Below are 26921 nucleotides of genomic sequence, written 5' to 3' on the forward strand. Positions count from 1 at the left end.
TGTTATTTGGTCCTCCTAAATTCTATGTACAGCATTTTATGAGAGTAGGACCTTCGCAAATGATGAAGGTCATGAGGTTTTGTTAAAAAAATCTGAACCCAGTTTTTAACAAACAGCCATTTCCAGATGCTATAATTGCAATTCTGTCGGTGCAAGAAGTACAGAATGTAAAACAATCCAGTAATATCTATACAGTATGTTTTGAAAAATAAATTAAAACACATTGAGCAAAAATGAACAAAAAGCCAATACTAACTTTATTGCAGTGTTGTGTATTAAATTAATTTGATTTATGTTTTGTTCTGTCATGCATGTTCATTGGTGTATATTCGGCAGCACTGGTAGCATTGCTGCTAAGATTTCCCATTGGAAGACCATCTTTTCAGCTTTTCACAACTTTGCAGACTTTCCCATTTTCGGCTGAAATGTTTCATTCCAGATGTCTGTCTCACTTTGCATTTTTTTTTTTTTTTTTTTTTTTAAATTTCAACCAAAACAGTTCAGACATTTCTGAGAGTGACACTAGGGAAAAATGTGCAGGATACCGATCAATTGTTTTGTCCATGTTGCAAAACTAAGGTGACTCTTTGAAAAAGCTTTAGCTGGGCGAGGAGAATGGGAGAGGGGTCAGCAACCTTTCCGAGATGGAATGCCAAAATTTGACCTTTAGACCTTGATTGATGAACGCCGGCTGATACTTTTTAAAGTCACTAATAGTCCTACTTACAACAGCTTCATTAATAAATACATGAAGATGCAGAGCGTAACTGTTTAGGTGGTGGTTGGTAGCATTAGCTGGTCTTTTGTTAATCCACAGGCAGCATGGCTTTGAGCAAGCATCTGGCTGCATGGGGGAGGAGAGAGGGGGCTGAGCTCTTGTCTCTCATGCTGATGAAAATCGGCTTGCGTGCCACTCTTGGCACCTGTGCTGAAGGTTGCTGACCCCCTGGACTGGCAGTTGGGGGTGGCGAAGTGGAGGATGATGGGAGTCTGGAGAGGTGAGAGGAGGGCATTTTAGGTAAGGAGACAGGCTGGGCTGAGAAGCAGTGTGTCTAGCTAGGTGAGGGGAATGTGGGTGGGGAAGAGACCAATGACATTAACTGAGGGGGCAAAGTGGGGAAGTGCCAACAGTCCTGAGTTTTTGCACTTACTCAAAGATGCAAAGTCCACAGCACCTGTGGGATTTCATGATCTGGTGAGCTGGGTGGTCATGACACCACTGAAATGTTGATCTGGATGCTCCTTTGTAAGGATGGTAGGGCAGCCAGGCCAAATTTGAGTCGGGGCATTATGACCTGGTGCATGGGGTCACAGTGCCACCCATATTTGTCCTGGCTGTCCCTGGCCATCTGACCATCCAGATGCAGTGGAGGCCAGACCAAATGGTATTTCAGTCTACTGTGTGGGAAATCTGTTCCTATTGGGCAGAGTGCAGGGGACCCTGCTGAGAATTCCTGGTCTCACTTGTTCATGAGCTGTGTGGGTAAGAGAGAAGGAGGATTCCCCACTCAAAGGAGCCCCAGGGTGGCTACCCTGCTGTGGAGGAACAGGGGTGAGACGGGGGTCATTGCTGGGGGGGTGTGGGGCAGGACTTGGCAAAAACTGGAATTTGCCCTCTGACCTTCCAAGAAGTATGAGAATTGGTGCCTTTGGAAGGAGAGAGATTGGAGGGGATGGGGCAGGGGAGGTCACGTTTGAAGAGCATAGGAGAAAGTCTACCTCCTGAAGCGAACTCCCTTCCAGAGCAGTGTTCAGCCTAATCGTTCCCGCCCCAGAGAAGAATTAATTTTCTTACAGGCCCCAATACAGAGGTGATGTGCGACACAGAGGTGGTGTTTGAGGTGATGTGTGACATATTACCTTCATATTGGTACATATAACAGAATTCATGTGGCATGGGTGGGGCCAGGAGGTTCATGGTACGGGAGGGGGCTCAGGCATGGGGAAGAGGGTTAGGATACAAGTCTGTGAGGGTTCCAGCTGGCGTGTGGTTGGAGCTGGAGTCAAGACTTGGGGTGCAGGGTTCTAGCTGGGGATACAAGCTGTGGAGTGGGGCTGGGCTCAAGAGAGGTTTGGGGTGAAGAAGGGAGCTCCAAGGCTACTATGAGATGAGGACCTCAAATCCCTCTCTCTTCATAGCCCCCTGTGGGTGGTATGTGGGAAACTGCACCACTCCCCACACTGGCAGGGTCAGATGAGGACTGGGGCAGGGCTGCTGGGGCTGGATGGTGGCTGTGGCTAGGGCTGCTGCAAGATAGATGAGGGCACAGGGACTGGGGCCGAGCCCACTGTGGCAGGGGCTGGGGCTGGGGCTGCGCCAGGGCCCAGCAGTCATGGCTGCAGCAGTTTAGACGGCCTTCCCCTGGCTGCCGCAGGTCCCTGGCTTGCATGGCACTAAATAGGCTGCTGTGTGGCTGTGCAGCTTACAGGGAACTTAGTTCCAGAGTCCATTTTTGAGATCCAAGATTCCTGAATATCTTCATTCCACTGCTTTGAGCAAATATCAGTGAAAGTAATGGGCAAAGAGTCACATTCCTCTCCAGTACTGTTCCCCAGAGAGGACAACAACCTACTACTTACTCCAGTAGGTCAAGTTGTAGGGGTCTGTGTGATGGACCTAAGGGATCCAGCCTTGCCAATAGCTAATTTGGTGTCAGTATGAAGCTCTAATATGAATTTTTTTTTAGTTTTTTTAAGAACACAATACTTAGGAAATTACCCACTCAAACGCATTTAAAGAACATTAACATCATATAAAGGCAAGCATTCAAAAGTTAGGAAATGCCAGAAGTAAAGTTGTCTGTCCAACCATAATTCATCCCTCTTCTCTGTAAGCATTCTTATACAGTCTTAAATTATACAGTCGTATCCTGCTATTTTTCACTGGACTGTGCTGGACCTATTCTCTGGGTGAATTGGGATAGTATATTGAAGGAGGCTGTTGTCTGTGGGAGCCCTGCCTCATTGCTTGCAGAGGTTAGAAGGTGAATAGTGAATGAGGCAGGGGATTGCAGGAAGAAAAAGAATACAGTAGACCCCGATGTATGCAGCAGCTGTGTTCCTGCACAACCCCGCGTAAGTCAGATTTCGTGTTACTTGGGGGATCTAGGAGACTGACCAGTACAACAGCAGGGATCTGGGAGCCAGGCTCTCAGCAGCATGCCACTCACAGGAGCTGGGAGACTGACCAGGGCTGCTGCCTGTCTCCAAACTCTGTGCTGCTTACAGGTGACAGAAAACTGATCAAGGCTGCTGCCCTGGTCAGTTTCCCCTCTCCTTGTGAGTGGCAGGGAGCTGCTGCCTGGCTCTCAGCAGCATGCCACTCACAGGAGGTGGGAAACTGACCAGAGCTGCTGCACTGGTCAGTTTCCCAGCTCTCCTGAGTGGTGGGCAGCCCTGAGCCAGATGGCAGCTCTCCCAGGCTCAGAGTCATGTTAACCTGAGAGTTGTGCAACTTGAATGCATGTGTGTCTGGGTTCTACTGTAGTTTCTTGGTTAAAGCAGTTGAATACTGCACTGGAAAATTGGATTTTATCCATGCTGCAGCTATAGAGTTACTGTGGGACAGAGAGACAACGATGAGGTAACTGAATGCAGTGGTATGCTTGTAAGAGGGTGGAAAAATTCATCCTGAGCACTGGAATAAAGTATAGGTGGAGGCAGGAGCTTTTCCATTGGGCTCACCCAGGAGTCCCACCTCTCATGTATCAATGTTCTATTCAACTTTAAATATAAGTAAGTACGGAGATGCACATCTCATAGAATTGGAAGGGACCTAGGGAGGTCATTGAGTCCAGTCCCCTGCCTTCTTGGCAGGACCAAGCACCATATTTTTTTTTAAATTATTTGCTCCAGATCCCTAAAAAGCCCCCTGAAGGATTGAGCTCCCAACCCTGGGTTTAGCAGGCCAGCGCTCAAACCACTATCCCTCTGTTTGTTCTGTGTGTGGTTGGAATAAAGTTTAAAAGCTTTGGGTGCATTTCTTCCTCCTCTTACTTCATTCAGGCTACTGCCTTGTTGCCTCTTTTGTCCCTCCTCATTTGTTTCATACCCTGCATTTATTATTGTCTCCCCTCCTTAAGTCATACTCTGCCTCCCTCAAGTACGCTTCCCTGGGATGCTGATATTCCAAATAGATACATACATCGCGAAATTGCACGCAAAGGAGGTGGGTCATGCACTTCAACAGGAAAAGGCCGGGACTTGTTTTCTATAACTGCTCTGGTTTTGTATCAATTACAGGGGTGACTACATTTTGGTGAGCTAGATTTTATGAATTTAAGGTTGGACAGCCATATCAAGACTTGTTGGCATTGCTGAGAATGATGTTAGTGTTGTAAGGCTGGCTGAAAGAAACAAACCTCAGGGAGTATGACGTTCATTGTCACACTGGATAAGGGACCACTACGTACAGCAGAAGATACTGCCTCCTTGTCTGCTTGGATAAGGAAGCACTCCCAGGCAGCATTAGGGGAGGAAGGGGAAGATGTGGATGCAAGTAGAAGGGAGAGAGAGATTGTTCGTGAAGGACAGGAGAATGGTAGTGCATGAGAACAAACCTTTTTTTTTTTTTTTGATTATAGCTTTATTTAAAACAAATTAGACTATTTCATCGAAAATGAGAAACAACAAACTTTTTATTAAACCCTTCTATTATAATAAATCAAGGCTGAAAAACATTGCTAATTGCTTTACAAGGGTATCCAGCACCATCCCTGATCCAAAGAGATTAATGTAAAGGAGACAACAGAAGTACCTGTTTCCTGTTTTGGGTAGTTATCCATATATAAAGGTGAAATATATATGGATTCAGCTGCTCAAGCCTATTTTTGAGGGCTCTAGTGGATTCTTTGCTCCCCTAAAACATGGCATGAGCTCATCTGCATCTAGTTTACCATAAAGTACTATGTGGAATCTTCGCTATAAAAGGCACCGAACATATACAAATTCTGTTGTATTCACACTGTCTCAAAACTTTGCCACACAGTGAATACCAAAGAGGGTAGTTTCAGTCCAGTTCCTGTTTTTACACCTGTGATATTACAGGAAGGACGAGCTTGCATTTTAGGACATTTTCTAGAATTAAAACTGGCCACCTATGAATGTGCCAGTGCAGGTTTAAACTTGACCTAGAAAAGATAGAAATCTTTTCTTGGATCTTTATGAAGCCTTTTATTTGTATAGCGTGTGGGTCGTGAAAACTGTGGAGGCGCAGTGATTTGTGACTAGCTAAAGGAAGCACATCCTTATAACAAATGATGCTGTTCACTCTGGAGACGGAGCAAGGTACCATTTTCTTCTTCAGTATTCAGGTGAGAAAAAAATGATAATGTTAGAGCTTTGGGGGTTCCACCACTGAAAAGGGGTTATTCAAGCAAGACATGAATTGCTTTTATGCTGTCCTTGTTACACTGAGATACTGTGTTTGTTTAGATATTGCCTAGATACCTGTTTTACATTTCCAAGAATGCCAGCTGCTGTTTTTTAACTGGCATCTGCTTTTAAAATTTGATTCTCAAAGCAGGTATGCCCACATCTAGGAGGAGATCTGTTTGCTTTGCTAGTGGGTGTGTCCTCTTAGAAAATAAATTTTTACAAAATATCTGTTTCATTCTATTAATTTTCTTGTTTGTCTAGACCAGCAAAAATATACTCATGAAGAACAATGTGTGTTCCTCTCGAAGGGTTTTCTTTCGTTAATGTAGGACAAGCCTGTAGGGCTTTTTGCTTTGATCTTGTTTATTATGAGCTCGGTGCTGCTGCTGCTGCTACTGCATTTTTTTCCTCCTTGTTTGCTGGCAACTCTGATTAAAAATGTTTGCATTGAATTTTTCAGGACATACTATACAGAGAAACATTTTTGTATGTTAGAGTTTAAATTAAGCAATACCATAATTTTGCAATTCCTGCTCTTTCAAATACTATTGGCAAAGAATCTGTGAGGTGTGTAAGATTATACCAGCTGCAAAAGTACACATCCTAATGTTGGATCAAAAGCAAATAGAATTAACAGGTTAACTAAGTAAGGATACGCCTAGTTGAAACAGATCAGATTTAATTTAGCTGGAGAGTTTGCAGATAGGAATGTGCACTGTATGCTTTTTGCAACTCTGACTCTATAAAGATGCCAGCAACACAAAATGCAATGGTGATGGAAAGGGATTCTGGAACAAGAATGGGGCAGGACTGAGACCTGGCTGGTGAGATCAGTAGGCATCTAACTGAGACAAGTAATACGTTGGTAGGCTGAGGGAAGTGACTAGATTAAACCTTGCATGGTAATCAGCCCCCTTGATTGAGGGAGTAAAATCACTCTTTCTAGTTCAGATTTCTGACTGGGGGTCTTGCAAGACCCTTGGCAGCTTGTGGACGTACAGGCAGCAGATGTGATAAAGGCTGCTTTCACTTACTTGCCCAAAGACCTCACTGCTGCCTCCCCATGGCTTTATCAGTGTGAGATTAGACTGCTGCAGCACACTGGGATGGGGTGAACACAGCCTCAGACCGTAGAGGGCTAGGAGCTCACCTGCGTGTGTGTGCTTCCTGACACTCCCCAAGTGTCCCATGAGTGTGAGTTCCCCCTTCCCAGGCTCTGAGGTCCACCGACATTTTTGAGGGGTGGGGAAGGTAGAAGCGGGAATCCCTGATCTGAGGGTCGATGTGGGGAGATGTCTCCACCGCTCTCATTGCGCTTTACTGGCACTAGGCCTTCCTCACCCTCAGGGATTTGTTGGCCCAGTAGCAGCCTCCTACTGGCAGGTCCATTGGTGCCCAACTGGGGGTGGTGGTGGTGAGTGATCCCCGCAGTACCAATCTGTGGGGATGAGTTGTGGAAGGGCTGGAGGGAAAAGAACAGGGGCAGGTGTTACTGAAGGGAAGAATTACAGGGAGTGGGGAAAGGAGAGAGACTTATTTGGCTATGCCTTGACAACATACCGGAATATAAGCTTGTGCGGTATGCGGCTGCCTACTTATTAAGTGGTGCTGCATGTCAATGTAATCTGCACTGGCTGCCTATTGGTTTGTGAGTGGAAATTAAAAGGGTTTTTTTTAATCTATGAAGCTCTAATGGTTTAGAACTTTACTTCCCCAGGACTGGCATTTTTCCTCATGTGCTGCTGTTACAGTCGTGAAAAGGCTTTACGGTTATGAATAATTTTTCTAAAAAGAAAATTCAAAAAACCTACTGCATGCATGCAGTGGGGCAGACAGCCACTTCAGGCTAGGGGGGCAAGGCGTGGGAGTGGGGCCTGGTTTCAGGCCCCGACCATGGTGGAGCCTTCAGCAGATGGGGAGAAGCCTTGGGCAGCCAGCCCTAGGCATCAGCTGGAGTATGGCACGGGGCTCCCCCCACAATCCTCAGATGCCACACAGAACAGTGGAGTGACATTCCCATGGTATTTCAGAGGGGCCCCTGTGCAGTTGCCCCTCTTGGTCACCCCTATTGGAGGGCCTTTATATATGAAGTTCCACGGATACTTTCAGAGATAATATGAGATTACACTGAAGCATAGAAGATATGTTGCCTATGTCTCATACCAGACCTAAAAATCAGGCTCTTGGTCTTCAATGAAGAATCAAACTACAGATTTCCTGCCTCCGTTTTTTGTAAATAGTAACTTTATTTTTTATTTGCAGGTTTCCCTCCAGCCTGATTTTTCTGTTGGCTGCTTAATATTAACTATTTAAGTTTAATTTTGACTCACATATAGCAAACCTGGCATGTTACGATTAAACACCAGGAAAAAACATATGAAGAAACTGTTAAGGCTAGCTTTTTTTAACTATTCAGTTTAGAAAAATAATTCTGCTGAAAAATTGCTCCTTTATTGGGTATGGCAAATCACATATGCAAGAGGGGGGCAACCGTGAGGATGGGTTGCTGTGGTGATACAGACAATCAACCCCTGAATATTGCTGGAGTTTTAATGAATCAGTTGTCACTGACCTTACTCCATTGCCTCCTTCAGGAAATGTTTTTATGGTGAAAGCAGAGTCTGAATACTTTGCTGTAGGCCTGTAGCCTCCACAATCCCATGATGGCAGAAATTCCCCAGACGTGTTTGCAAAAGCAACTTGGACACTTGAGAGTTGATGTCTCATTGAATATGTGATCAGGTCACTGTTGAAAGTGGGGTTTGGGATCCTAAACCACTTAGACAGTCTGGTTTTTTTCTCTCTGCTTTCCAGTAGCAGATCAAAAGGTTCCCAAGGAGCAGAGCCCAGCAGGGCTGCTGCAGGATGGAGGTCAGTGTTGAAGCTTGAAGTAATTGGTCTGTTTCCTGTAGCACTTTGCTTCCCACTCCTTGCCTTTCTTCTTTCCCCAAATCTGCTGTCATTATTTTTAGATAAGTCTTATGTTTTATTTTATTTGAAACTCTGTTGAGATGAAAGAGGCTTATATGAGAGAGACTCATTATGTCCCACACGACTCTGATTACCACCGTGTGAATAAGCTGAAACTTGTACATGCTGAAGGGCAAAAGTATTTTCAGAGTAGGAAACGGTGGATAAACACTGACAATTTTGTAAAAATAAAAATTTTTTTTTTGTATTTAAATACCAGTTTATTTAAAAAAAAACAACCCTATTTAAAATTGCTTGACAAGAACAGTCTGTGTGAAGTCCTTAATTTGTTATAATTTATTAAATAATTTAAATAAAAAAATAGATTAGGCAGTACATGTTTGCTGCCAAGTTCTATAGAAGTCAAAACACTGAAATGGTGAAAGTCACTTTCTAAGCACCTGGAACCAGACTTTGTTAAAGTGCTAAACCAGCATTTGACCTAAGTATCCTCTTCTCTCAGTGCAGAGAATGTTTTTCTTTATTCAGTTTATACAACTAGTTCAGTGACAAATTCAAAGTTAAAAAACCAGTTGGGAGTTGAAAAAGCAGGAAAGCTTTTTCTTCTCTTCCAAACTACAAATAACAAGTATGAAAGGATGAGAGCTCCTACTTCTAAATCTTGAAGGTTATAGTTATCAGGAACAATCAGTTTAATTCAATAGAGTTCAGATAGGTCCATAAACTGTGAAAGTCAGTGTGTTTTAAGCCAGACATTCTGCGTGTTTCTTAGCATCTAGCACACTTAAGATAGTTTTATTTAATTCAAAAGTCTGGTTTTCTGCATCTTTAATTGGTTTGAATTTCTCTTCACATGGAACTTGAACAAATCCCAAGTAAAAAAGAATCTTCATCCTTTAAATTATAAATGTGGCAATCACCATTTTCAATTATACTAAAGAGAGTAATATTGAGGAAGCTGAATTAATGTTACATAAGCTATCCAGTTTGTTAAATTTTATATAGAAGCACCAAAATTAGTATAAAGAATATATTTGGTTTCAAATTAACATGCTTTAATGGTTACCAACCAATGAGAATCAAACTTCCTTTAGGAAAATAACTGAAAAGTACAAATGCAAATGTGATTAAAATCAAATATGTAAATTAAGGTTTTCTGTTTTTGGATTTAGACAATAAGAATTAATTATTTAACTTACTTCCACACTGGTAGGAGAATTGTACTCCTTGGGTGGTGATGAGGGTTGTAATACTTTCCATAACTTGTGTCTGTTAAATGGTTTGAGGTGTTGGAGAGTGTCATAATAGTTGGGAAGGAGGAGTGTGGGGGGTCAGGGGTTGAGTGGTAATTTTAGTTTGTGATCGGTCGTCTTGATTTTTTTTTTCTTTTGCGCCCATTGCCAAGCTAGTTCCTGCATAAAACCATTTACTAAATTGATCCTAGTGAACAAGCTACACCTGAGATGCTAATGATACGTTAGCTTACTCAGCTCACTGTCAATAAGGATACAGTGCATTGATGGATATTATCTCATCATGCACATGCTGCAGTTAGGATTGAATGTGATTTAATGGTTGGAATGTATAAATACAGGAAAGAAAAGAAGCTGACAAGTCACTCACAGAGGTGCATATGCAATTAGTGACAAACCCACAGAGGAGTAATAGTTCATTGTTAACCAATATGTCTAAAAGTACTGTTAATGTTACCTACTGTATAAATCTGACACCGACAGCGATGACAAATGTATGGGACTAATTTCTCAGCTAATGTAAACTGGCATCGCTTTGTGGACTTCCTGAGTTTTAATCGCTATTATGAACAAAAGGAAATTAAGAATGAAAAATTAGTGATGTAAAAAATCTATTTGTCTGCATTAACTGTAAAGTTTGCTGATTGAGGCTAGCTGTGACCAGTTGACTCAACGTTAAACATGGTAGTCCTTGCCTATGCTGGATGCTCAGTGGTGTTTAACATTGTTCTTGAGCAAGATACAATTTCTATGCATAGACAAAACCCGTGAACAGGTATGATGGTTTGCTGCAGTATATAGTCTAGTGCAGGGGTTGGTAACCAACATAGCAAGAAGAGCCATTTTTTCGAATTCAGTAAAAAACTCAATAATTCAAAAGCCGCAATGCATGTGACTGTGAGACGATCCTTAATAGATAACATCAAACCATACTTTCTGTAACCCCCTTTTTAAGAACAGTGCACACACAATGATTTGTAACATGGTGCGTTTACTGCAGGATGTTCACTCTCTATCGAAAATAATCAGGAGGGTGTTTTTACTTTGCAATTATAGCCTCAGGAGCCACAAAGAAGTCCTTCAAGAGCTGCATGCGGCTCTGGAGCCACAGGTTGCAGACTGTGGTCTAGGGCATTTCTCAGTCTAATTTTAAAACTAAATTTTAAATCCCTTGATTCTACTTCTCTTGGGGAAATTAGGTATATTTTAAATATTATTTTACTGTCAATATATCATGATCATGTGCCTAAACTTCATTTCTGTTAATTTCATCCCATCACTCCTGGTTGTAGTCCCTTGTGCCATACTAACCTTTCTTCATATTTACCATGTGTAATCTTCAAATATTTTCCTTCCCCCAATAGTAGGCTAAACTGTACATATTTAGCTCTTTCATTCTTGCCTCTTAATCATCTTATGTTCTCCTTGGAATTTACTGTGGTCTGTCTATATCTTTCCACTAAAGAAGTGCCTAGAAGAACTGAAGATAGTGGTCCACATGTAGCAATGATATTTGCCATCTTTACTGTGAAGCCTTAGTTAAATAGCCTTAACTGTGCATTGCACTTATTTTTAGAGCCCCATTTGTGTCTGTATCCACACAAATGAGCTATGGATATAAAGCAAATGTCTGCAAGTTTGCAGGGTCCAGCATGCAAAATTTGTATGTGCACCTACATCCATAGCCACAAAATGAGCCACAGATATTTGTGTCCACACCTGTGGGTGCAGATACCCACAGATACAAGCAGGTATCTGCAGATTTGCAAAGCTCCACTTATTTTGTTATCACCTTGTACTTCCCCACAAAAGTGATGAATGCTATCAAGGTTCATTTTTCAATTACCCAGTTTATTCTAAAGAAATTGGCATGTACAGTCCTTATGTGGAGTCCATATTTGAAAAGTTGATCCTGAAATTGACTACTCCTGAAGAACTAACCACCATAAAATTCAGTTATTAAAATCTGAAAAACCCAGACTTGTTGAGAGAGATTTTTTTTAGTGAAGTTCATTTTCAGTGGCTGTCCTCCTCCAGAAAGTATACAGTTGGACTTTATGGATTTATTAACCACTCATGAAAGTTCTCCCTTCTTGATTATTATTATTTTTGTAGACATATACTTATTTGAAGGAATTTTTACTTACTCGTTTCATCTCTTACAAAGGAAATTGATGTTTCTTAACAAAGTCCGTTAGTTAAAACGTCAATTCCTTGTCCTAACAAATGACCTCTGTGAATGAAGCAATCCTCTTTTTAATTAAATGGACTCTTTGTAGACTGATCCTCCTTCAGAAGTCTGTGGTTACTTTGAAATTAAATAAATAAAGTTTAAACATTGACTAGGACTTCTAAAAATAGCCTGTTTTTCATGCGTGTCATCATCTAGAAATTTTGGGGGAAGGAGTTTCCTTAATATCTCATCCCAGTGCAGTAAACTCTGGTTTGCCTCTTTTGAGTTAGGTTAGACAGACAGTAGAACCCCAAGATTCATGCACTCAACTTGTGCATATCTCAGGTTAATGCGACTTTGAGCGATTGGGAGCTGGCATCTGGCTCCAGGCACCAGGTCCTTGGCACTCAGAGGAGTGGGGAACCAAGAGGTGGCAACCAAGAGTCATGCTGCCATCCCTGACAAGAGTGGGGAAACACAGCCGTGCTGCTCAGTTTCCCCTCTCCTGTGAGCAGTGAACAGCCCAGAGCCAGGCTCTGGGTTGCTTGCTGTTCACAGGAAACAGGAAACTGACCAGCTCTGCTGTGCTGATCAGTTTCCCAGCCTGTGGACGTGGCAGGGAGCTGGGAACCAGGTGGCAGCCTGGCTCCTCTCTGCTTGCAGGTGCTGGGAAACTGACCCGCAATGTACTGGTCAGTTTCCTGGCCTCCTCAAGGGCAGGAGTGTGGGGAAACAGGCTGCTGCCTGGTTCCCGGCTCCTCCTGACTTGCATGAAATTTGACTTACACAAGGTTGCTCAGACATACCACCTTTGTGTAACTTGGGGGTCTACTATATGCACTTTTAAAGGCTGTCATACCTCACTCTAGGAATTGTACTGAACAGGAACTATTTGCTCTTGTAATATTTTTTCCCCTAAGTTGACAGCTCTGTGGATTTTTAGTTAATCAGCTCATAACTGCAATGCATACTTTAGAAAATTATGGAGGTTTATGTTCTCTTGTCCATTGTAGAATCAGATATTAGATCACGTATCGGGCATGTCTGTACTCTCACAATTCATTTCTTTCTGGTAAAATAATTGCAAATTGATCATTCACATACTATATGGTAATTATCCAGAGAAGCTGCCATTTAAAAGGATAAGATCAATAGCCATAATCTTTTCTGCTCAGCTGAAGTGTTTATTTATAGTTTTTATGCTGAATTGTTTCTTTGTTTTGTTGAAAGATAAAGAATAGTTGATTGGTTATTAGTTAACGTTTTATTAGTGAAAGATACTTTTGTGGCTGTATGCACACAGGCCCTAGAATCAGGTTGTAGAGTGACAGCTTCACCAAGTGCTTCTTAGAAGAGGTATTTTTGCACATTTATTTAAAAAAACTTCTGTATATTTAAGGCACTTAACAGGCATTTCATCTAAACTTAATAAACAGTATTTAAAATGGTACAGTTTATTGCACTGAAGAGGACTGCAGTTCCCTTCCGGTAGTGAAAATGGCAGGTGGCTGGCTGGGTTCTTAAATTTCATTGGGAAAGGAATCGAAAAATAAAATAGTAGTACATACATCTGGTAAGTGGGTCTTTGCCAATGAAAGTTTATGCTTCAATAAATCTATTAGTTTATAAGGTGCCACAGGACTTCTCACAGTTGTATAGTGCTGTACCATGGCACTGAACTGAAACAAAAATAACAGCCAGTTGATATGAGAGTAATTACATTTTAAAATGTACGGAGAATGGAAATCCAAAAGCTGCGTACCAGGGGAAGTATACAATTTTCAAAAGAAAAGTAAAATTCTTGGTATATGCTGTCAGTAATTTAATCTCTTGTGCCATTTAGTTAATAAATTTTCATTAAATTTTGAGTGTTCCATGTTTGTCAGTATTCTTTTAACTGTTTGCTCCTTGGTGACCCTTGAGAGCTTGTTACCTGCTCGTCTGTCAAAAGAAGGATATGTAAATTTCTCCTGCTAGGCTGTCTGCCCAGGTGGGATTGGGGAAACTTCTTCAAAAATGCAAGTAGAAAGCTGCTTTCTGGCATATGCTTCAGGAAACAGCAGCATCACTCTTCCACTGGGAGCTATTTGCAGTTAAGACCACAGATCTCAATGTTACGTGGCCAGAAATGCAGGCAGCAGATTGACATCAGCTCACTCTTTCAAACTCTATGGAAATTAAAAAGGGGGAGGAGTTGGGCAGGCGAAGGGGAGGTTCTGTTGCCTGTTCTTAGTACTACTAATTTCAGCTCTAGCTTGCTTACTATTAACCAAGCTAGCAGCAGAAGCAGCAGTACTGGTAACGGTAGCACAGTATTCTTGATGAGGTCAAGCTGGATGAAAGGCAAGCCTGCTATAGCAACGTCTGCTGTAAGTTCTGAAGGCCCCCTCCAGTTAGTTAAAATTAGGGCTGCGGCATTGTGCATCTATTCTGTGATTATAGAGTTAAACTGTGTATAGTAAGTGTTTTCAGAGTAGGTGCTGATATACTGAAACCAAAGTTGTCAATCATGCATTAGTTGATTAGTGGTGAGTGGGTGGTTATCATGCTATATGTTTTTGTGAGGAGAGAAGAGTGGTTGTTTTCCCCTTTCAGAAGCCTCCACAGTTGCTAAGGTTACATCTCACCTGATGTGGAGTTATAATAGTGTTTTTCAGATGGAGTAGTTCCAAAAAATCATATTAATTGCTCTGTGTTCTACTGGTGTTTCACCAGATGAAATTAACATAGCTAATCGGAGTTCAAAGATTTATTTTTTAGTAGGGGTTTATTTTGGAGGGTAGTTGTTGCAATGTGCATTCAATTAAAGACAAACAAACTCTCATCTGAATCATTGAAATGTCTATAGTGACTATCTGGTAGAATATTGGTAAATAAGACCCACTTTGTGTAAGTTAAATTGTTAGCCTCCTGAGGGATTTTTGGCTTTAACATGGTTATAGACTGTATTCTGAGCAAATTGCTTTAAAATCCAATTCTGTATACAATAAAAGGATAAGCAGAATGTCAGCTTTTTTCTTTTTTGCTTGGAATATTTAGACTCAGCTGCAAAAATTATAACAACCTGTCTTTCATAATTCCTTGAAGTTATTCATTGGTTTGTAAAATAGAGCAACTGTCACTGCAGCAGTGATACTCCTTTTTTACAAAATGATATATCAATTAAAAGTATGCTCAAACAGCAGCAAAGAATCATTGGTGTTGCCTCAAGAAATGTGAACAACTGTCATAAATTTTTCAGTGAAAACCATGTAAAAGCAAAGCCAAATAATTCATGTCCTGGCCCTGAAGCTTGTTAGACTCTAGTTGTGATGAATTACCAAAGGGAGTAAAATTCATATTAAAAGAGTTGATATAAATAATTACCACCTAGGCATAGTTTATTAATATATTGTAATTTAAGAGGAAATAATGTGTTGTGTTCTACTGCAGAACTTACTGTACTGTCATCCCCCTCCCCATATGTTTTGCGTGCTTTGGAGACAGGTGGCATAATATTTCTGTTTTTGTTACTCCTCAACTGATATATCTAGAAAATGGGTAGATATACTGTTGCGCCTCTATCTTCAACACAAACTAAGCTGAATTTTGGACAAAATTCCATGAATTCATAGCACTGCAATGAGCGGCAAAATTCACATTAGTGTAAATACCTTTGATTAGTAAACGATTTTAGACTCCAGTTTACAAGCAAAGTTCTTGACTATGATGGTCAAACTTTTATCAATAAACATATTATTCAACAGTTACTTCATTCATGATTTCCAGGGTCGAGCAATTGGAGGAAATCATGTGACGATAGTCCTTGATGTTATGATTTCTTAAGAGATTTATTTACACAACTAAGTTTAGCAAATTAAAACTCTAGAGGATACTGGTTCTCAACTGTGCTTTTTGTTTAATAGATTTAAAAAAAGAACAGGCTTGTGGTACACTTGTATCAGAACCTTGCATAGTGTGCCCTTATTGCTGACTGGGATCATGGCAGTACAAATATTTATATACTAATTTATCAGTTAATCCTTCCTGAGCATGACTGTTATTGCCATTGAAATATCAGTGGTGTGGTACCTCCTCAAGTGGATTTTTGGAAAGGTGCCTCCAGGGTGCTCTGAGCTTATTGTGATTTTTAAATGTGCTTGAGGACAGGGTATATATTGCTACTTGCTTATCCAGTTGCTGATGCTTGGGGATTGGTTTTCATTTTAGCACTCAGCACCAGAGTTGATCCTGGTTGAAGATGAGATGACAGATACTGAAGATAATGAAGAGGAGGATTTAGGAGTCATGGAAGATCAGCGTAGCATAATTCTCCATCTCATCTCACAGCTCAAACTTGGCATGGATCTAACCAGGGTATGTACACTCTATCTATTTTAGTTCATTTTTCTTACTAAAGCAGTTCTTTGTCCCAGCCAATTTTGTGTCCTATACCAACCTATTCTGCAAACCCTTAAGCGATAGTTCTCATTGATTTACTTCTTTTCAAAAGTATGGTCCCATCCTGGGGGTAGTATGGAGGGTGATCAGCTTTGTTAGGTATTCTTTTCATGACAAACAACAGCAGTAGGAGTGGCGAAGAAGAGGAAAACGTGTGTGTGTTTGCTAGGCAGTGGTTGAGTAGCTTTATCGATTTATCAGACTCTACGATGGGCTTCAAAGCAAGACCTCACATTCCATTTGGGTCATTGATGGCTAATCTGGACAAATCTGGAATTCTGGTATAATGTTTTCCACAGGGCAGCTCAGAATTTCATTTAACCAAATCTTTTAGTCCCATTATGCTCATTGGGAGCAGAATAGAGTGCATGATAAAAGTTGTGTTGTTCTTTTATACCCTTCTTGAAAAATACATACATCCTTAACTGCTGTGTTCATCCATGCTGGAACAATGAGAGCAGAGGTGTGTAGCAACACCTCCTGGTTTGAAGTGGTTTCCATCATACACAGGGTTTACAGTTTTGTTTAATGGGTTTTGGAACCCCCACAATAAAAATTGTTCCAGCACGTCTGACTTGTGTTGGTGTGAATAGAGGCATCAAACTTGGTGTGATGGCTCACCTGAATAAAGCTGCTCACAAGCAGAAATGTTTGCAAGGCCATGGCCCTTATCTCCTTTTCTTACTGCTCATCCAGGGCAAAATCCTGCATTCCTTGTACATTCAAAACAGTCATGAAAGCATTGGGTTTTCTGGCAGTGCAGGAAATGCAGGATTGGGTCCAGTGTCATTTGATTTCACCTTCATTTTAAAAAAAAGTGAACACCTAGGGAATTAAAGGCTTTTAATTTAAGGAGCAAGGAAAGTGGGTTAAATTATATAAATTGTATCAGATACCTTTGGATCATATGAAAATTTCAGGCATTTTGCTATAACAAAATTATGGCCCCTTTGGACAAAACTATTGTTCATGTTACTGGCCTATTACAAAAGACCGCATGTATTGTGTGTTCCGAAACCATTCAAATTATATAGAGTTGTAGAGAAGGTGCGACCTAAGAGATTTTCTATAAGCCACTGCAGAGCTGGAAAAATTATAGGTGGTTTGAAACTGAGAACCACCTCCTGTTAATAACTTTGTGTTCCACTTTCCAGTGATTTTATCTCTTGTGGATCCAGATGCTTTGAGAGGATTTCTTTTCCTAATGGCTTGGAGTATGCTTACAGAAAGCCTTTTTTGTGTGTGTCAAAGAAGCAACATAAGTACCATGAATTTATTCTGACTTGTATCTTCCACAAATAAAAGCAGCATGGGAAGATCAGAGAGTTGTGTCTGTTTGGTAAAGTAACTATGAAAAAGAGTACTTCTAAAGGGCATATGGATACACAAAGAGGCTTGGCTTTGCTTTCCTTTTGATCTTAGAAACAGATTTTTATTAATGTACATTATATTATTTTTTGCTGGAATAAAGGATTTGCTAGTGTGGTTCATCCTCTCATGACATACTTGCATATATACTTCCTTCTCTTAAAGTGATAGACAAACTAAAATGGAAAATACGACTACAAGGCTGAACAGTCTTTAATCCATTGCAAAAATAACATCAGGTACCAAAGCTGCAAGCACTACCTTAATTCTGAGTGCAACCAAACTTTCACCACTTAATTTCTGAGTTATTTGTGTTGTCTCTTCTTAGAGGTGAGGGAAACATCAAGGACTACGTACAGGTTTTTTTTTTTTTTCCAGTCTTTGAGGGCTCTTCAACTTTAGTGGTCTGGTATAAATGCTGTGACTTGTCCATGCTGAATTTAGAAGGTTATGCTGATCTAGAAGGTTCATAGTCCTTCACCATTACCACTTTCAATTTTTAAGCGATTTTCTCCTGTTGGTAACCTATGTGATCCCACAAAATACCTAAAGAGCAGTAAAACTATTTGAGTTTAATATATCAAGCTATCTCACAGCTTCTTAGAGCTGGAGATGGGGGAATGTCTCTTTAAATTTCCAGTCCCTTATTCTCTGTGTGTTTTTGGGGAGTCTGTTTGGTAGCAGACAAAGTAGAATGAATGTGAGACACATTAAATTGAGGCTGCATCAAGTTACGGTGACCAAATGCCCCCTTTTTAAAGGGACAGTCCTATACTTAAGTCCTCCTGCAGGTGTCCTGGTCTTTTCTTAAAAGTGGGCAAATTGTCCTGTATGTTTGTCTCCCCAGCACTCAGATGTGCTGGTAGGCCCTGCACCTGCTGCCCGTGTACTAGCCGTGAATCGGGGAGGGGTTGCAGAGGACAACAGTGGGGTTGCGTGTGTGCAAGGCTGAATATAGGGCAAAGCTGCAACACACACGGGGGTGGCTGCTTCTCCTGTTGGTCCATCAGTGTAGGCCTTGCTATGTACTGGCTCTCAGCCAGCAGTGCTTCGTCCTGTCTTGTTTTCAGCCGGCACTGGCTGCACACTGCAATGGCTGCTGGATGTGGGCAGATGCCACAAGTTGCCTCTTCTTCCCACCCGTTTGCCCTTTAAGCACTCCCCTTTGGCTGTCCTCTCCCTGCTTTGTCCCTTCATCCACTCAGTCCCATTGCTCGTCCATAAACTCCCTACCCCATCACGAGTGCATGTGGAGAACCAGCCCCTGATGGGAGCACTCAGCCCAGTTAGGCTAGTACCGTTGTAAGGGAGCGATCCCTTCCCAAGCCCCTGAGGAGGGAGCAGCTAGTAAGATGCCCATTCCAGGTTCTGACCAAATCTGGGATTTTGTCACTTCCAAGGGGTGGGTGGGTGCTACTCTAATTGGTCCAGGGAAAAGGGGCGTCTCCCACTGGGCTTGCCCCTTTCAACTCCTCAGCCCTTCCTGTCTCTGGGTCTCCTACTCCTTACCCATGAAGTGCTATCCCCCTTTCCCAGCCAGCTGGACAAGGAGTTCCATGTTCAAAGTGTGGTGCATTCATTCATCTCAATTTATTCAACCATTTCAACTCAATGACTAGTTCATCAGCAGTTAAGAAAACAAGTGGCAGTAGGAAAAGCAGGAACTTATACTTCCTTTATCTGAGGGAAGAAGAAAACAGGATGAGATGCCCCAGATCTTGAGGGACATTCTGAGCAGAAGCGACCAATTCAATTCACTAACTACAGATAAATCTGCCCTTGTTTAATCAGTTTCAAATGCAAAAGTGTTTTTCGGATCTTTTGATAACTTGTGTATTTGGCACATTTAAGGTAGTTTTCATTAACTAATAAGCATTTTTTACTTTTGTAACTAAATTTGAATTATGTCTAAACTGAGCTTGGCAAAAATAACAAGCACATAGATTATGATCTTTTAGTATACAAGAAATACATTGATTACCATTTTCTAACACAAGTGTAAAAAGTAAGAATCTGAATAATTGGCATTCAACTATGTAACTGTGTAAATAAATATAGGTATGTATATAGTATCCTGGTTAGCAAAAAACACTAATTCTAGAGTAAAGGCTATTTTTACTGGTAAATCAGTGTTTTAATTGTTAACAACCAGTGAGAATCAGCCTTTATTCAGGAAAATATCTAACATCACAAATGCAAGATAAGATGAAAATTGATTTTTAACTGCAATGTTTTCCATATTGTAGTGTGTTGATATTGGTATATTCACGAACCAAGGTGGAGGGGGTAATGTGTTGTATTGGACCAGTTTCTGTTGGGGAGAGTAGCAGGCTTTTGAGTTTACACAGCACTCTTTAGGGTTTGGAAAGGTCTCATCCAGATCTGAAGAGCTCTGCGTCAGCTCCAAAACTTGTCTCTCACACCTGTAGAAGTTGGTCCCATGAAAGATATGACCTTGCCCATGGTGTCTGCTTTCATTAAGGTTTTCTGCTGGCTGATTTCAAATCACTGCTTGGGTTTAAATCAATCCATCCTGGGTCGCGCTCCCCTTCAGTGAATAGTGAAAAAGAAATACATGTTCCTAGTCCTAAGAAGTAACACAGTTAGTTTCTCCAGCTGTCACTTGGATCAAATTTTGGTTTTAAACAAAGCTTTTATAGCATCATGGTCACGTCTACCCTGCAACAGCACTGAGTGTAGATGGGTTCATAAAATCCTGTAGAGGCAGATTGTAATAATCGGTTGAATCAGTCCACTCTCCCCAACCCCAACGAGGAAGGTAGGACCCCCTGTTAGACTGCTGTCTTCTAGCTGAGAAACCCCCGGAGGTAGCAAGAACTGTCATTCCTTTAGTGCTTTGACTGGTGTGTTGTTTAGTGCAGATGACTTGTTCTGCCTGAGCATGCATTCAACAAAGGTACTCATTCTACCTAAACCTGCTTTGCAAGTTTTTTCTTTTTTGGTGTGGAAAGGGAATGAAGAGACAGCTTCACCTTTTATTCAGATACAAATATTTCTGGAGGGCCGGGGCTATGCCACTAGTATAAATGCTTTCCTCCCTGAGTCCTTAATCAAAGTTCTGAGCAGTGAGTTGTGTTAGGCTGTAGAATTGTCTTCTAGGGAAGGGCTGAACATTGTGTTGCTTTTTTAGCACATGGGTCATTGCTGTATGGGGAGAAGGTTCCTACTTTGTCAAAGAAATACCTTAGTTGTCCCACCTCTCTTATATGTTTCTTTGGAAAAAACAAACAAACAAACTATATAAACTGTTTAAGGCACGTGTTCTCAGACTTCATGGCACTGTGACCCTTTTCTGACACTGAAAATTACCGCACAACCCTGGAGGGGGCCCAGAGCCTGAGCCCAGTTGAGACCCACTGCATTGGGTGAGGGTGGGAAGTAAAGTTCACTCTCCACCACCTTGGGTGGTGGGAGGGGCAAAGCTGAAGCCCAAGGGCTTCAGCCTCAGGCAGGGGACCTGTAACGTGAGCCCTGCGGCCCAGACAGTGGGGCTTTTCCTTACGGCTCAGGTCTCCACAGGACTAAGCCCGTCTTGGTGACCTCATTTAAAATGAGGGTTGAGAACCACTGGTTTAATTTCTGAGAATAAGGGTTGACTCCAAAAACTGACCGGAATCTTTTGGACTGTTTGTATTAGTACAGGAGTGGCCAGCCTGAGCCTGTGAATGAGCCAGAATTTACCAGTGTACACTAGCAAAGAACCACAGTCGCATGCCAGCAGCCCCCATCAGGTCCCATCCCCATCCCCTCCCCCACCTGCAGTAGATCACCACCTCCCACCCACATGATCAGCTGTTTTGCAGTCCGCAGGAGGCTCGGAAGGGGGAAAGAGGAGCAAGAGCGCATCAGGCTAGCGGGAGGCAAGGGGCAGAGCTGAAGGAGTGGTGGCAAACCCTGGGGCTGAGCCAGGAGTTGGGAAATGAGTTCCCCCAGGCACATTGGAAAGTAAGCGCCAGCCATGAAATTAGCGCTATTCAAGTAACCACACACTAAATTCTGAACCCCTTGCGGCTCCAGAGCCTCAAGTAGGCCACCTTTGTACTGCTGCAGGATAGCGTTAAGTATGAAAGTGTGTGTGTATAGTTTCATAAGAGAAGATGTTGTACAGTATTTTCTAGCACTCTTAACAGTTATGTAGATTTAAAATCCAATGAATTACCTCAGTGAAAGCTCAAAAACTTGAATCCTTTTCAGCTCCAGAGATTTCGTTTTTGAAACTGCTGTTTACTGGTAGTTAGTTATTTATCTAGGTGAGGAATCTTTGTGGTTATGTAAGAACTTAAATCCTGTCTGATAAACTGCCTTTTAATTATAATTTTGAGTTGGGATTCTCTTCTTTTTAATTTTTTTAATCAGTAGTTGAAATTATAATGCAAGTATTGAATACTTTAATGCCAGTTTCAGCTGTTACGCTGGCACAGTTCAGAGCAGCTGGCTCCAGAGAATAAATCCATCAGTAGAGAACATGGCAATGAACACCAGGACATTGACAAGCAAGCTGGGAGGATGAAAGCTTTGCAGCTTCGAAACATAATCACAGATCAAATGTATTTCTAAATTCCACCCCACCCATTTGTCTTGCCCCCACCCTCCCCGATCTGTGCAAATAAATGTTCTTGTCAGATGTGGCCTCTTGGGTAAAAAGGAAGAATTGGACTGTGATTTACAGAAAGGACAGCTAAGCAGTCCTGCTGTCCTCCTTGAAGTTTCCATACTGAATATATAGCAATAATTTAACAAACAATTTTCTGGGGACTTAAAACATGAAAGCCATTTTAAAGGCTATGCAGCTCCTTTTGATGTACACACTTTTTGAGATGTACAGCTGAAGATGCTTTTATATAATAAATCTAAGTCACTGAAGCAGCTGTAACTGTGATGAACTGATATTTTAATTGTACCAGACAATAAATATTTGGACTGAAAGTAAATGTTTTAAAATGTTAGTTATTTTTCAGTATGTGAAAGCAGTTTTGATGTAGTTTGTGATCATCATCTCCCTCTACTCTTCAAAGCTGGAATCAAATTTAAAAGCAACAAAAAATCTACAACTACTATTTGTATTCATCAATTAATTATTTGTGTATCAATAAGCCAAGGTAATATAAGGTGTCAGTCATGCAGCTTCATGAGCTCCAAACACATGCAACATGTTACTGGTGTGTAGACCCAGGATAAAAATGAGCCATCAGTTCCACATGGTATATTTAAAACAGACAAAACTGATGGTGGCCATGAAAGATACAGGACAATTCACAACATGAATACATTAGCAGAGCCCTTTAAACCAATGCAGCTGTCTCCCTTCTTGGGTATGAACAGTAACTTTGGCTATGTCTAGATTACAGCGATTTGCTGACAGAAGTTTTTGTCTGAAGAAGTCTTCCAGCAGAACTTTTGTTGACAGATCGCGGCCAAATTACCAAGCAGGTCGCAAGATTGATCTGCTCTGTCAACAGAGAGTGGGCAGACTGCCTGGCTGCTCTCTCACCAAAACGGCCAACCAGAAGCTCAGCAGACAGGATTGTCTGGTGTCCTGGAAGCCCTGTCTGTCAACAGAGGGTCCTCCTGGAACATCCAGACTGGCTTTCTGTTGACAGATCTCTGTCAACAGAGGTGTTATGCCTTGTGGGGAGTGTGATAAGACTGTCGACAATAGTTCTGACTTCTGTCAATTTACTGTCCACAGAATGCCTGGGGAATCTGGACTCTCCCCGGGTTTTGTTGAGAAAATGCCTGTTTTGTCAACAAAACCCTCTAGTGTAGACATAGCCTTCGTAACACGATCAATCTCTGCCTCCCTGAATAGCAGCCCTTCTGTTTCACCTGAGAAACTAATCTATTGTATAGTAGCATATAGCAGTATGGATTTGAGCCATTGACTGAATCCAGTCAAAGAAATATTTGTGGGTTAATTGTCATTTTATAATTTGGATGGAAATAAACACTTGATAGTTCCCATTATCTTCACTCTCTGAAGAGACTTAAACTGTGCAATAGGCTGATTTTATAACAGTGAGGGAGAGGCAAGGTGCCTTGCATTTGAGATGGGTATGGTGCCACTCTGTCCTTGCCTGATTCTTGGAGCAGGGCAGAAGGATGAACTGAAAAGGGGTGAGTGGTGGGAAAGGAGGGAAATCAAAGGAGAGGACAGTTCACATTCATTTGTTAGTGAATGCAGAAAAGAAGGTCATGAATGTATTTACTTAGGGGTATTCCCAAGGACAAGCAATACTCATCCTGTAGCAGCCTTGCTCCCAGTTTGGCTGTGGCTGCAAACATACTCCCTGTCAGTGATGGTAGATAGTGGAAAAATGTCTGAGTGACAAGGACAGATTTGGCAGTTCCTATTTACTTAAGCCATGTAGGTCAGCAGTTCTCAATCAAGGATCAGTACAGCTTTCAAGGTCTCTGCCACGCAGGGCCAGTATTAGATTTGCTGATGCCCAGGGCAAAAAGCTGAAGCCCAGGGCCTGAGCCTTGCCATCCGGCGCTGACCCCTGCCATCCAGCACTGACACCAAAGCCTGAGCAACGTAGCTTTGCTTGGGTCTTGGTGGCCTAAGCCATTTTCCTATTTGCTACTCCATAAAGCTGGCCCCTACTTCTATATGCAGAAAACTGGTTAGTGTGGCACAGGTGGGCCATGGAGTTTTCGTAGAGTGTTAAGGGGACCTCAGAAGGGAAACAGCCCTGAGAAGCCCTGATGTAGATAATCTTTTGTATGTCTCCCCTGTTAGCTGTAACTCCTCACTAGCTTTACTCGTGTGTAGAGGAGGAAGGCATTATTCTGTGTTACACAGTCCTCAGTGTCCTTCAATGCATCACGATAGTTTTCGGTAACAAAACAATATTATTCTTACAACCAGTGTTAATTAGGTTTTATGTTTTCATAAACCGTGGGGAAAATGAGGCACATGTATTAATATAAGCATCCTTTGAAACATACAGTCAATGGGAAGTCTGGGTTTTGGGGGGTTATTTTAGGGTCAATAGTAATTGAGTTCTAATACCACACAAATCTGAGATTAGTTAATTTGCATCAGACTGTTTTCACATTCTGAGACAATGAAGGCTTCTAAGAAAAGTGTGTCATTGTTTGTTAGCTGAGCAGAGAGAGAGAGAAGGAGGGGAAAAAAATCCATACAGTTGGAGTAGCAGATTCATATCTCTTTGTCAGCCGTTGAGAACCATAATGAAACAGAAAGCAGCTATTACAGCCACCAAGGCTGCTAAATTTTCATTAATTCGTTATTTTATACTGTATTCCAAGAGAAGTTGCTCTCTGGCAGAGGTGAGCGAAGGAGCTATTGTGAAGTCCAGCTCCACTAAAATTGCAGCTCTCTTAACTGTTTACTCTCCCTGCAGTAGAATCATGGGGGGGCTCATGTTTGCTTTTGTCTGCCTTGAACACAGGTGGTGCTCCCAACATTTATTTTGGAGAAGCGATCGCTGCTGGAGATGTATGCAAATTTCATGGCCCATCCAGACCTGTTTTTGTCAATTTCAGCTGGAGCAACTCCTGAAGAAAGAATTATTTGCTTTGTGGAGTATTATCTAACTGCCTTTCATGAAGGTCGAAAGGGAGCAGTTGCCAAGAAACCCTATAACCCAATAATTGGTGAATCATTTCATTGCTCTTGGGATGTGCCTAAACACAAGGTGAAATCATTCAGAACTAACAGTGCCTCTGTAGTTTCCAAGGACCAAACCAAGGAATTTGGCCAGGATCAATCAGAGTGCTACAAGCTGAGGTTTGTAGCTGAACAAGTATCCCATCACCCACCAGTATCTTGCTTTTACTGTGAATGCAAGGAGAAGAGAATGTGTGTGAACACCCACGTATGGACCAAAAGCAAGTTCATGGGAATGTCAATAGGTGTTTCTATGGTAGGTGAAGGTAAGAAATATATTTTACTTTGTTTTTTGACTTGCTGTTAATGTTAACACCCTGTAGCAAATCGAGAATGAAGGCTTGTTTAGGGTTTTTTTCTGTTTAACACCAGTAAGGGCTCGAATAAACAAAACTTAATCTTGCCATTTGTTGCTTTTTTTAATTTTAAAATTAAAATAATGGAACTTGAGTTTGATGGCGTTTTTCAGATTTTATCGGTTTTCAGTGTGCATATATCTTGTATAATATTATGCGGGGGTTTTTTGGGTGATACTACCAAATTATAATTTAGAAATTGTCACAGTGTACTTAATAAAACAAGACCACTTTTACTTATTATAGTACCTTTCAGTAACAATTGTATCATAGCTAAACAAATTATTGTCTTTAGTGTTGATACCTAATTCCCTATGGGAAACCACGCTAAACTATTGCCAGAAGAATACAGAATAATTATGTATTTTCTGTTAATCCATTTCATCTGCTTTTTACCTGCATTCTGTTAGATACAGAAATATGTTTTTAAATGAGTCTTACTGGACTATAGTAGCTTTTCAGTCTTTATAGCACATCATACAGATGAGACTACTATCACATGTTTGTTTGTTTGTTTGTTTGTAGTAAAATCAACATATTTGTCTATTCAATGATAAATTTGTTGATCAAAATTATTAATAAATATAGAAAATGTTATCAAATTATAATGCGTTAAAGCATGGTCTGGACTGACAAGCGCTGTTTGTATCACTATCCTTAAGGTGGAGTCTTCATCACTGAAGGTTTTTAAGGAGAAGTTAGACAAACACCTGCCAGGAATGTCGAGTAAATAATTAGCCCTGCCTCAGTGCAGGGGGCTGGACTAGATGATCTAATGAGATGCTTTCCAGTCCTAAATTTCTAAGATTCTCTGAATTATTTAATAAAAAATACATCATGGAGCATCTTGGTGAATTCTCTTGCTACTTGGGATAATTCAGTTGATACAGCACCTTGATGGGCACTACAAGTAAATAATATTGTCTGTATGTATTTTCTGGTCATAGAATCATAGAATCCGAATGGTTGGAAGGGACCTTAGGAGGTCATCTAGTCCAGCCCCCTGCTTAAAGCATGATCAACCCTAACTAAATCATCCCACCCAGGACTTTGTCAAACTTAAAAACCTCTAGCAATGGAGATTCTACCACCTTTCTCATTAACACATTCCAGTGCTTCACCACCCTCCTAGTGAAATAGTTTTTCCTGATATCCAACCTACACCTCTCCCTCTGTAACTTCAGACCATTGCTCCTTGTTCTGTCATCTGTCACCAGTGTGAATAGTCTCACTCCATCCTCTTTAGAGCCCCTTTCAGGAAGTTGAAGGCTGCTGTCAAATCGCCCCTCACTCTTCTCTTCTGCAGACTAAATAAGCCCAAATCTCTCAGCCTCTCCTGACAGGTCATGTGATCCAACCACTTAATCATT

General features: G+C 41.4%; 1 protein-coding gene across 2 annotated transcripts in view; it reads left to right on the plus strand.

Moving 5' to 3' along the window:
- OSBPL10 (oxysterol binding protein like 10) overlaps positions 1 to 26921 on the plus strand; it is a 178978-nt gene that overhangs the window by 126940 nt on the left and 25117 nt on the right. For both annotated transcript variants that reach the window (XM_074988343.1, XM_074988342.1), the window contains exons 7-8: positions 15943 to 16089; positions 24978 to 25461. In XM_074988343.1, the coding sequence (XP_074844444.1) occupies positions 15943 to 16089; positions 24978 to 25461 (631 nt within the window). The remainder of the gene's footprint in view (positions 1 to 15942; positions 16090 to 24977; positions 25462 to 26921) is intronic.

Source organism: Carettochelys insculpta, chromosome 2 (assembly GCF_033958435.1).
Source record: "Carettochelys insculpta isolate YL-2023 chromosome 2, ASM3395843v1, whole genome shotgun sequence".
Classification (NCBI taxonomy): domain Eukaryota; kingdom Metazoa; phylum Chordata; order Testudines; family Carettochelyidae; genus Carettochelys; species Carettochelys insculpta.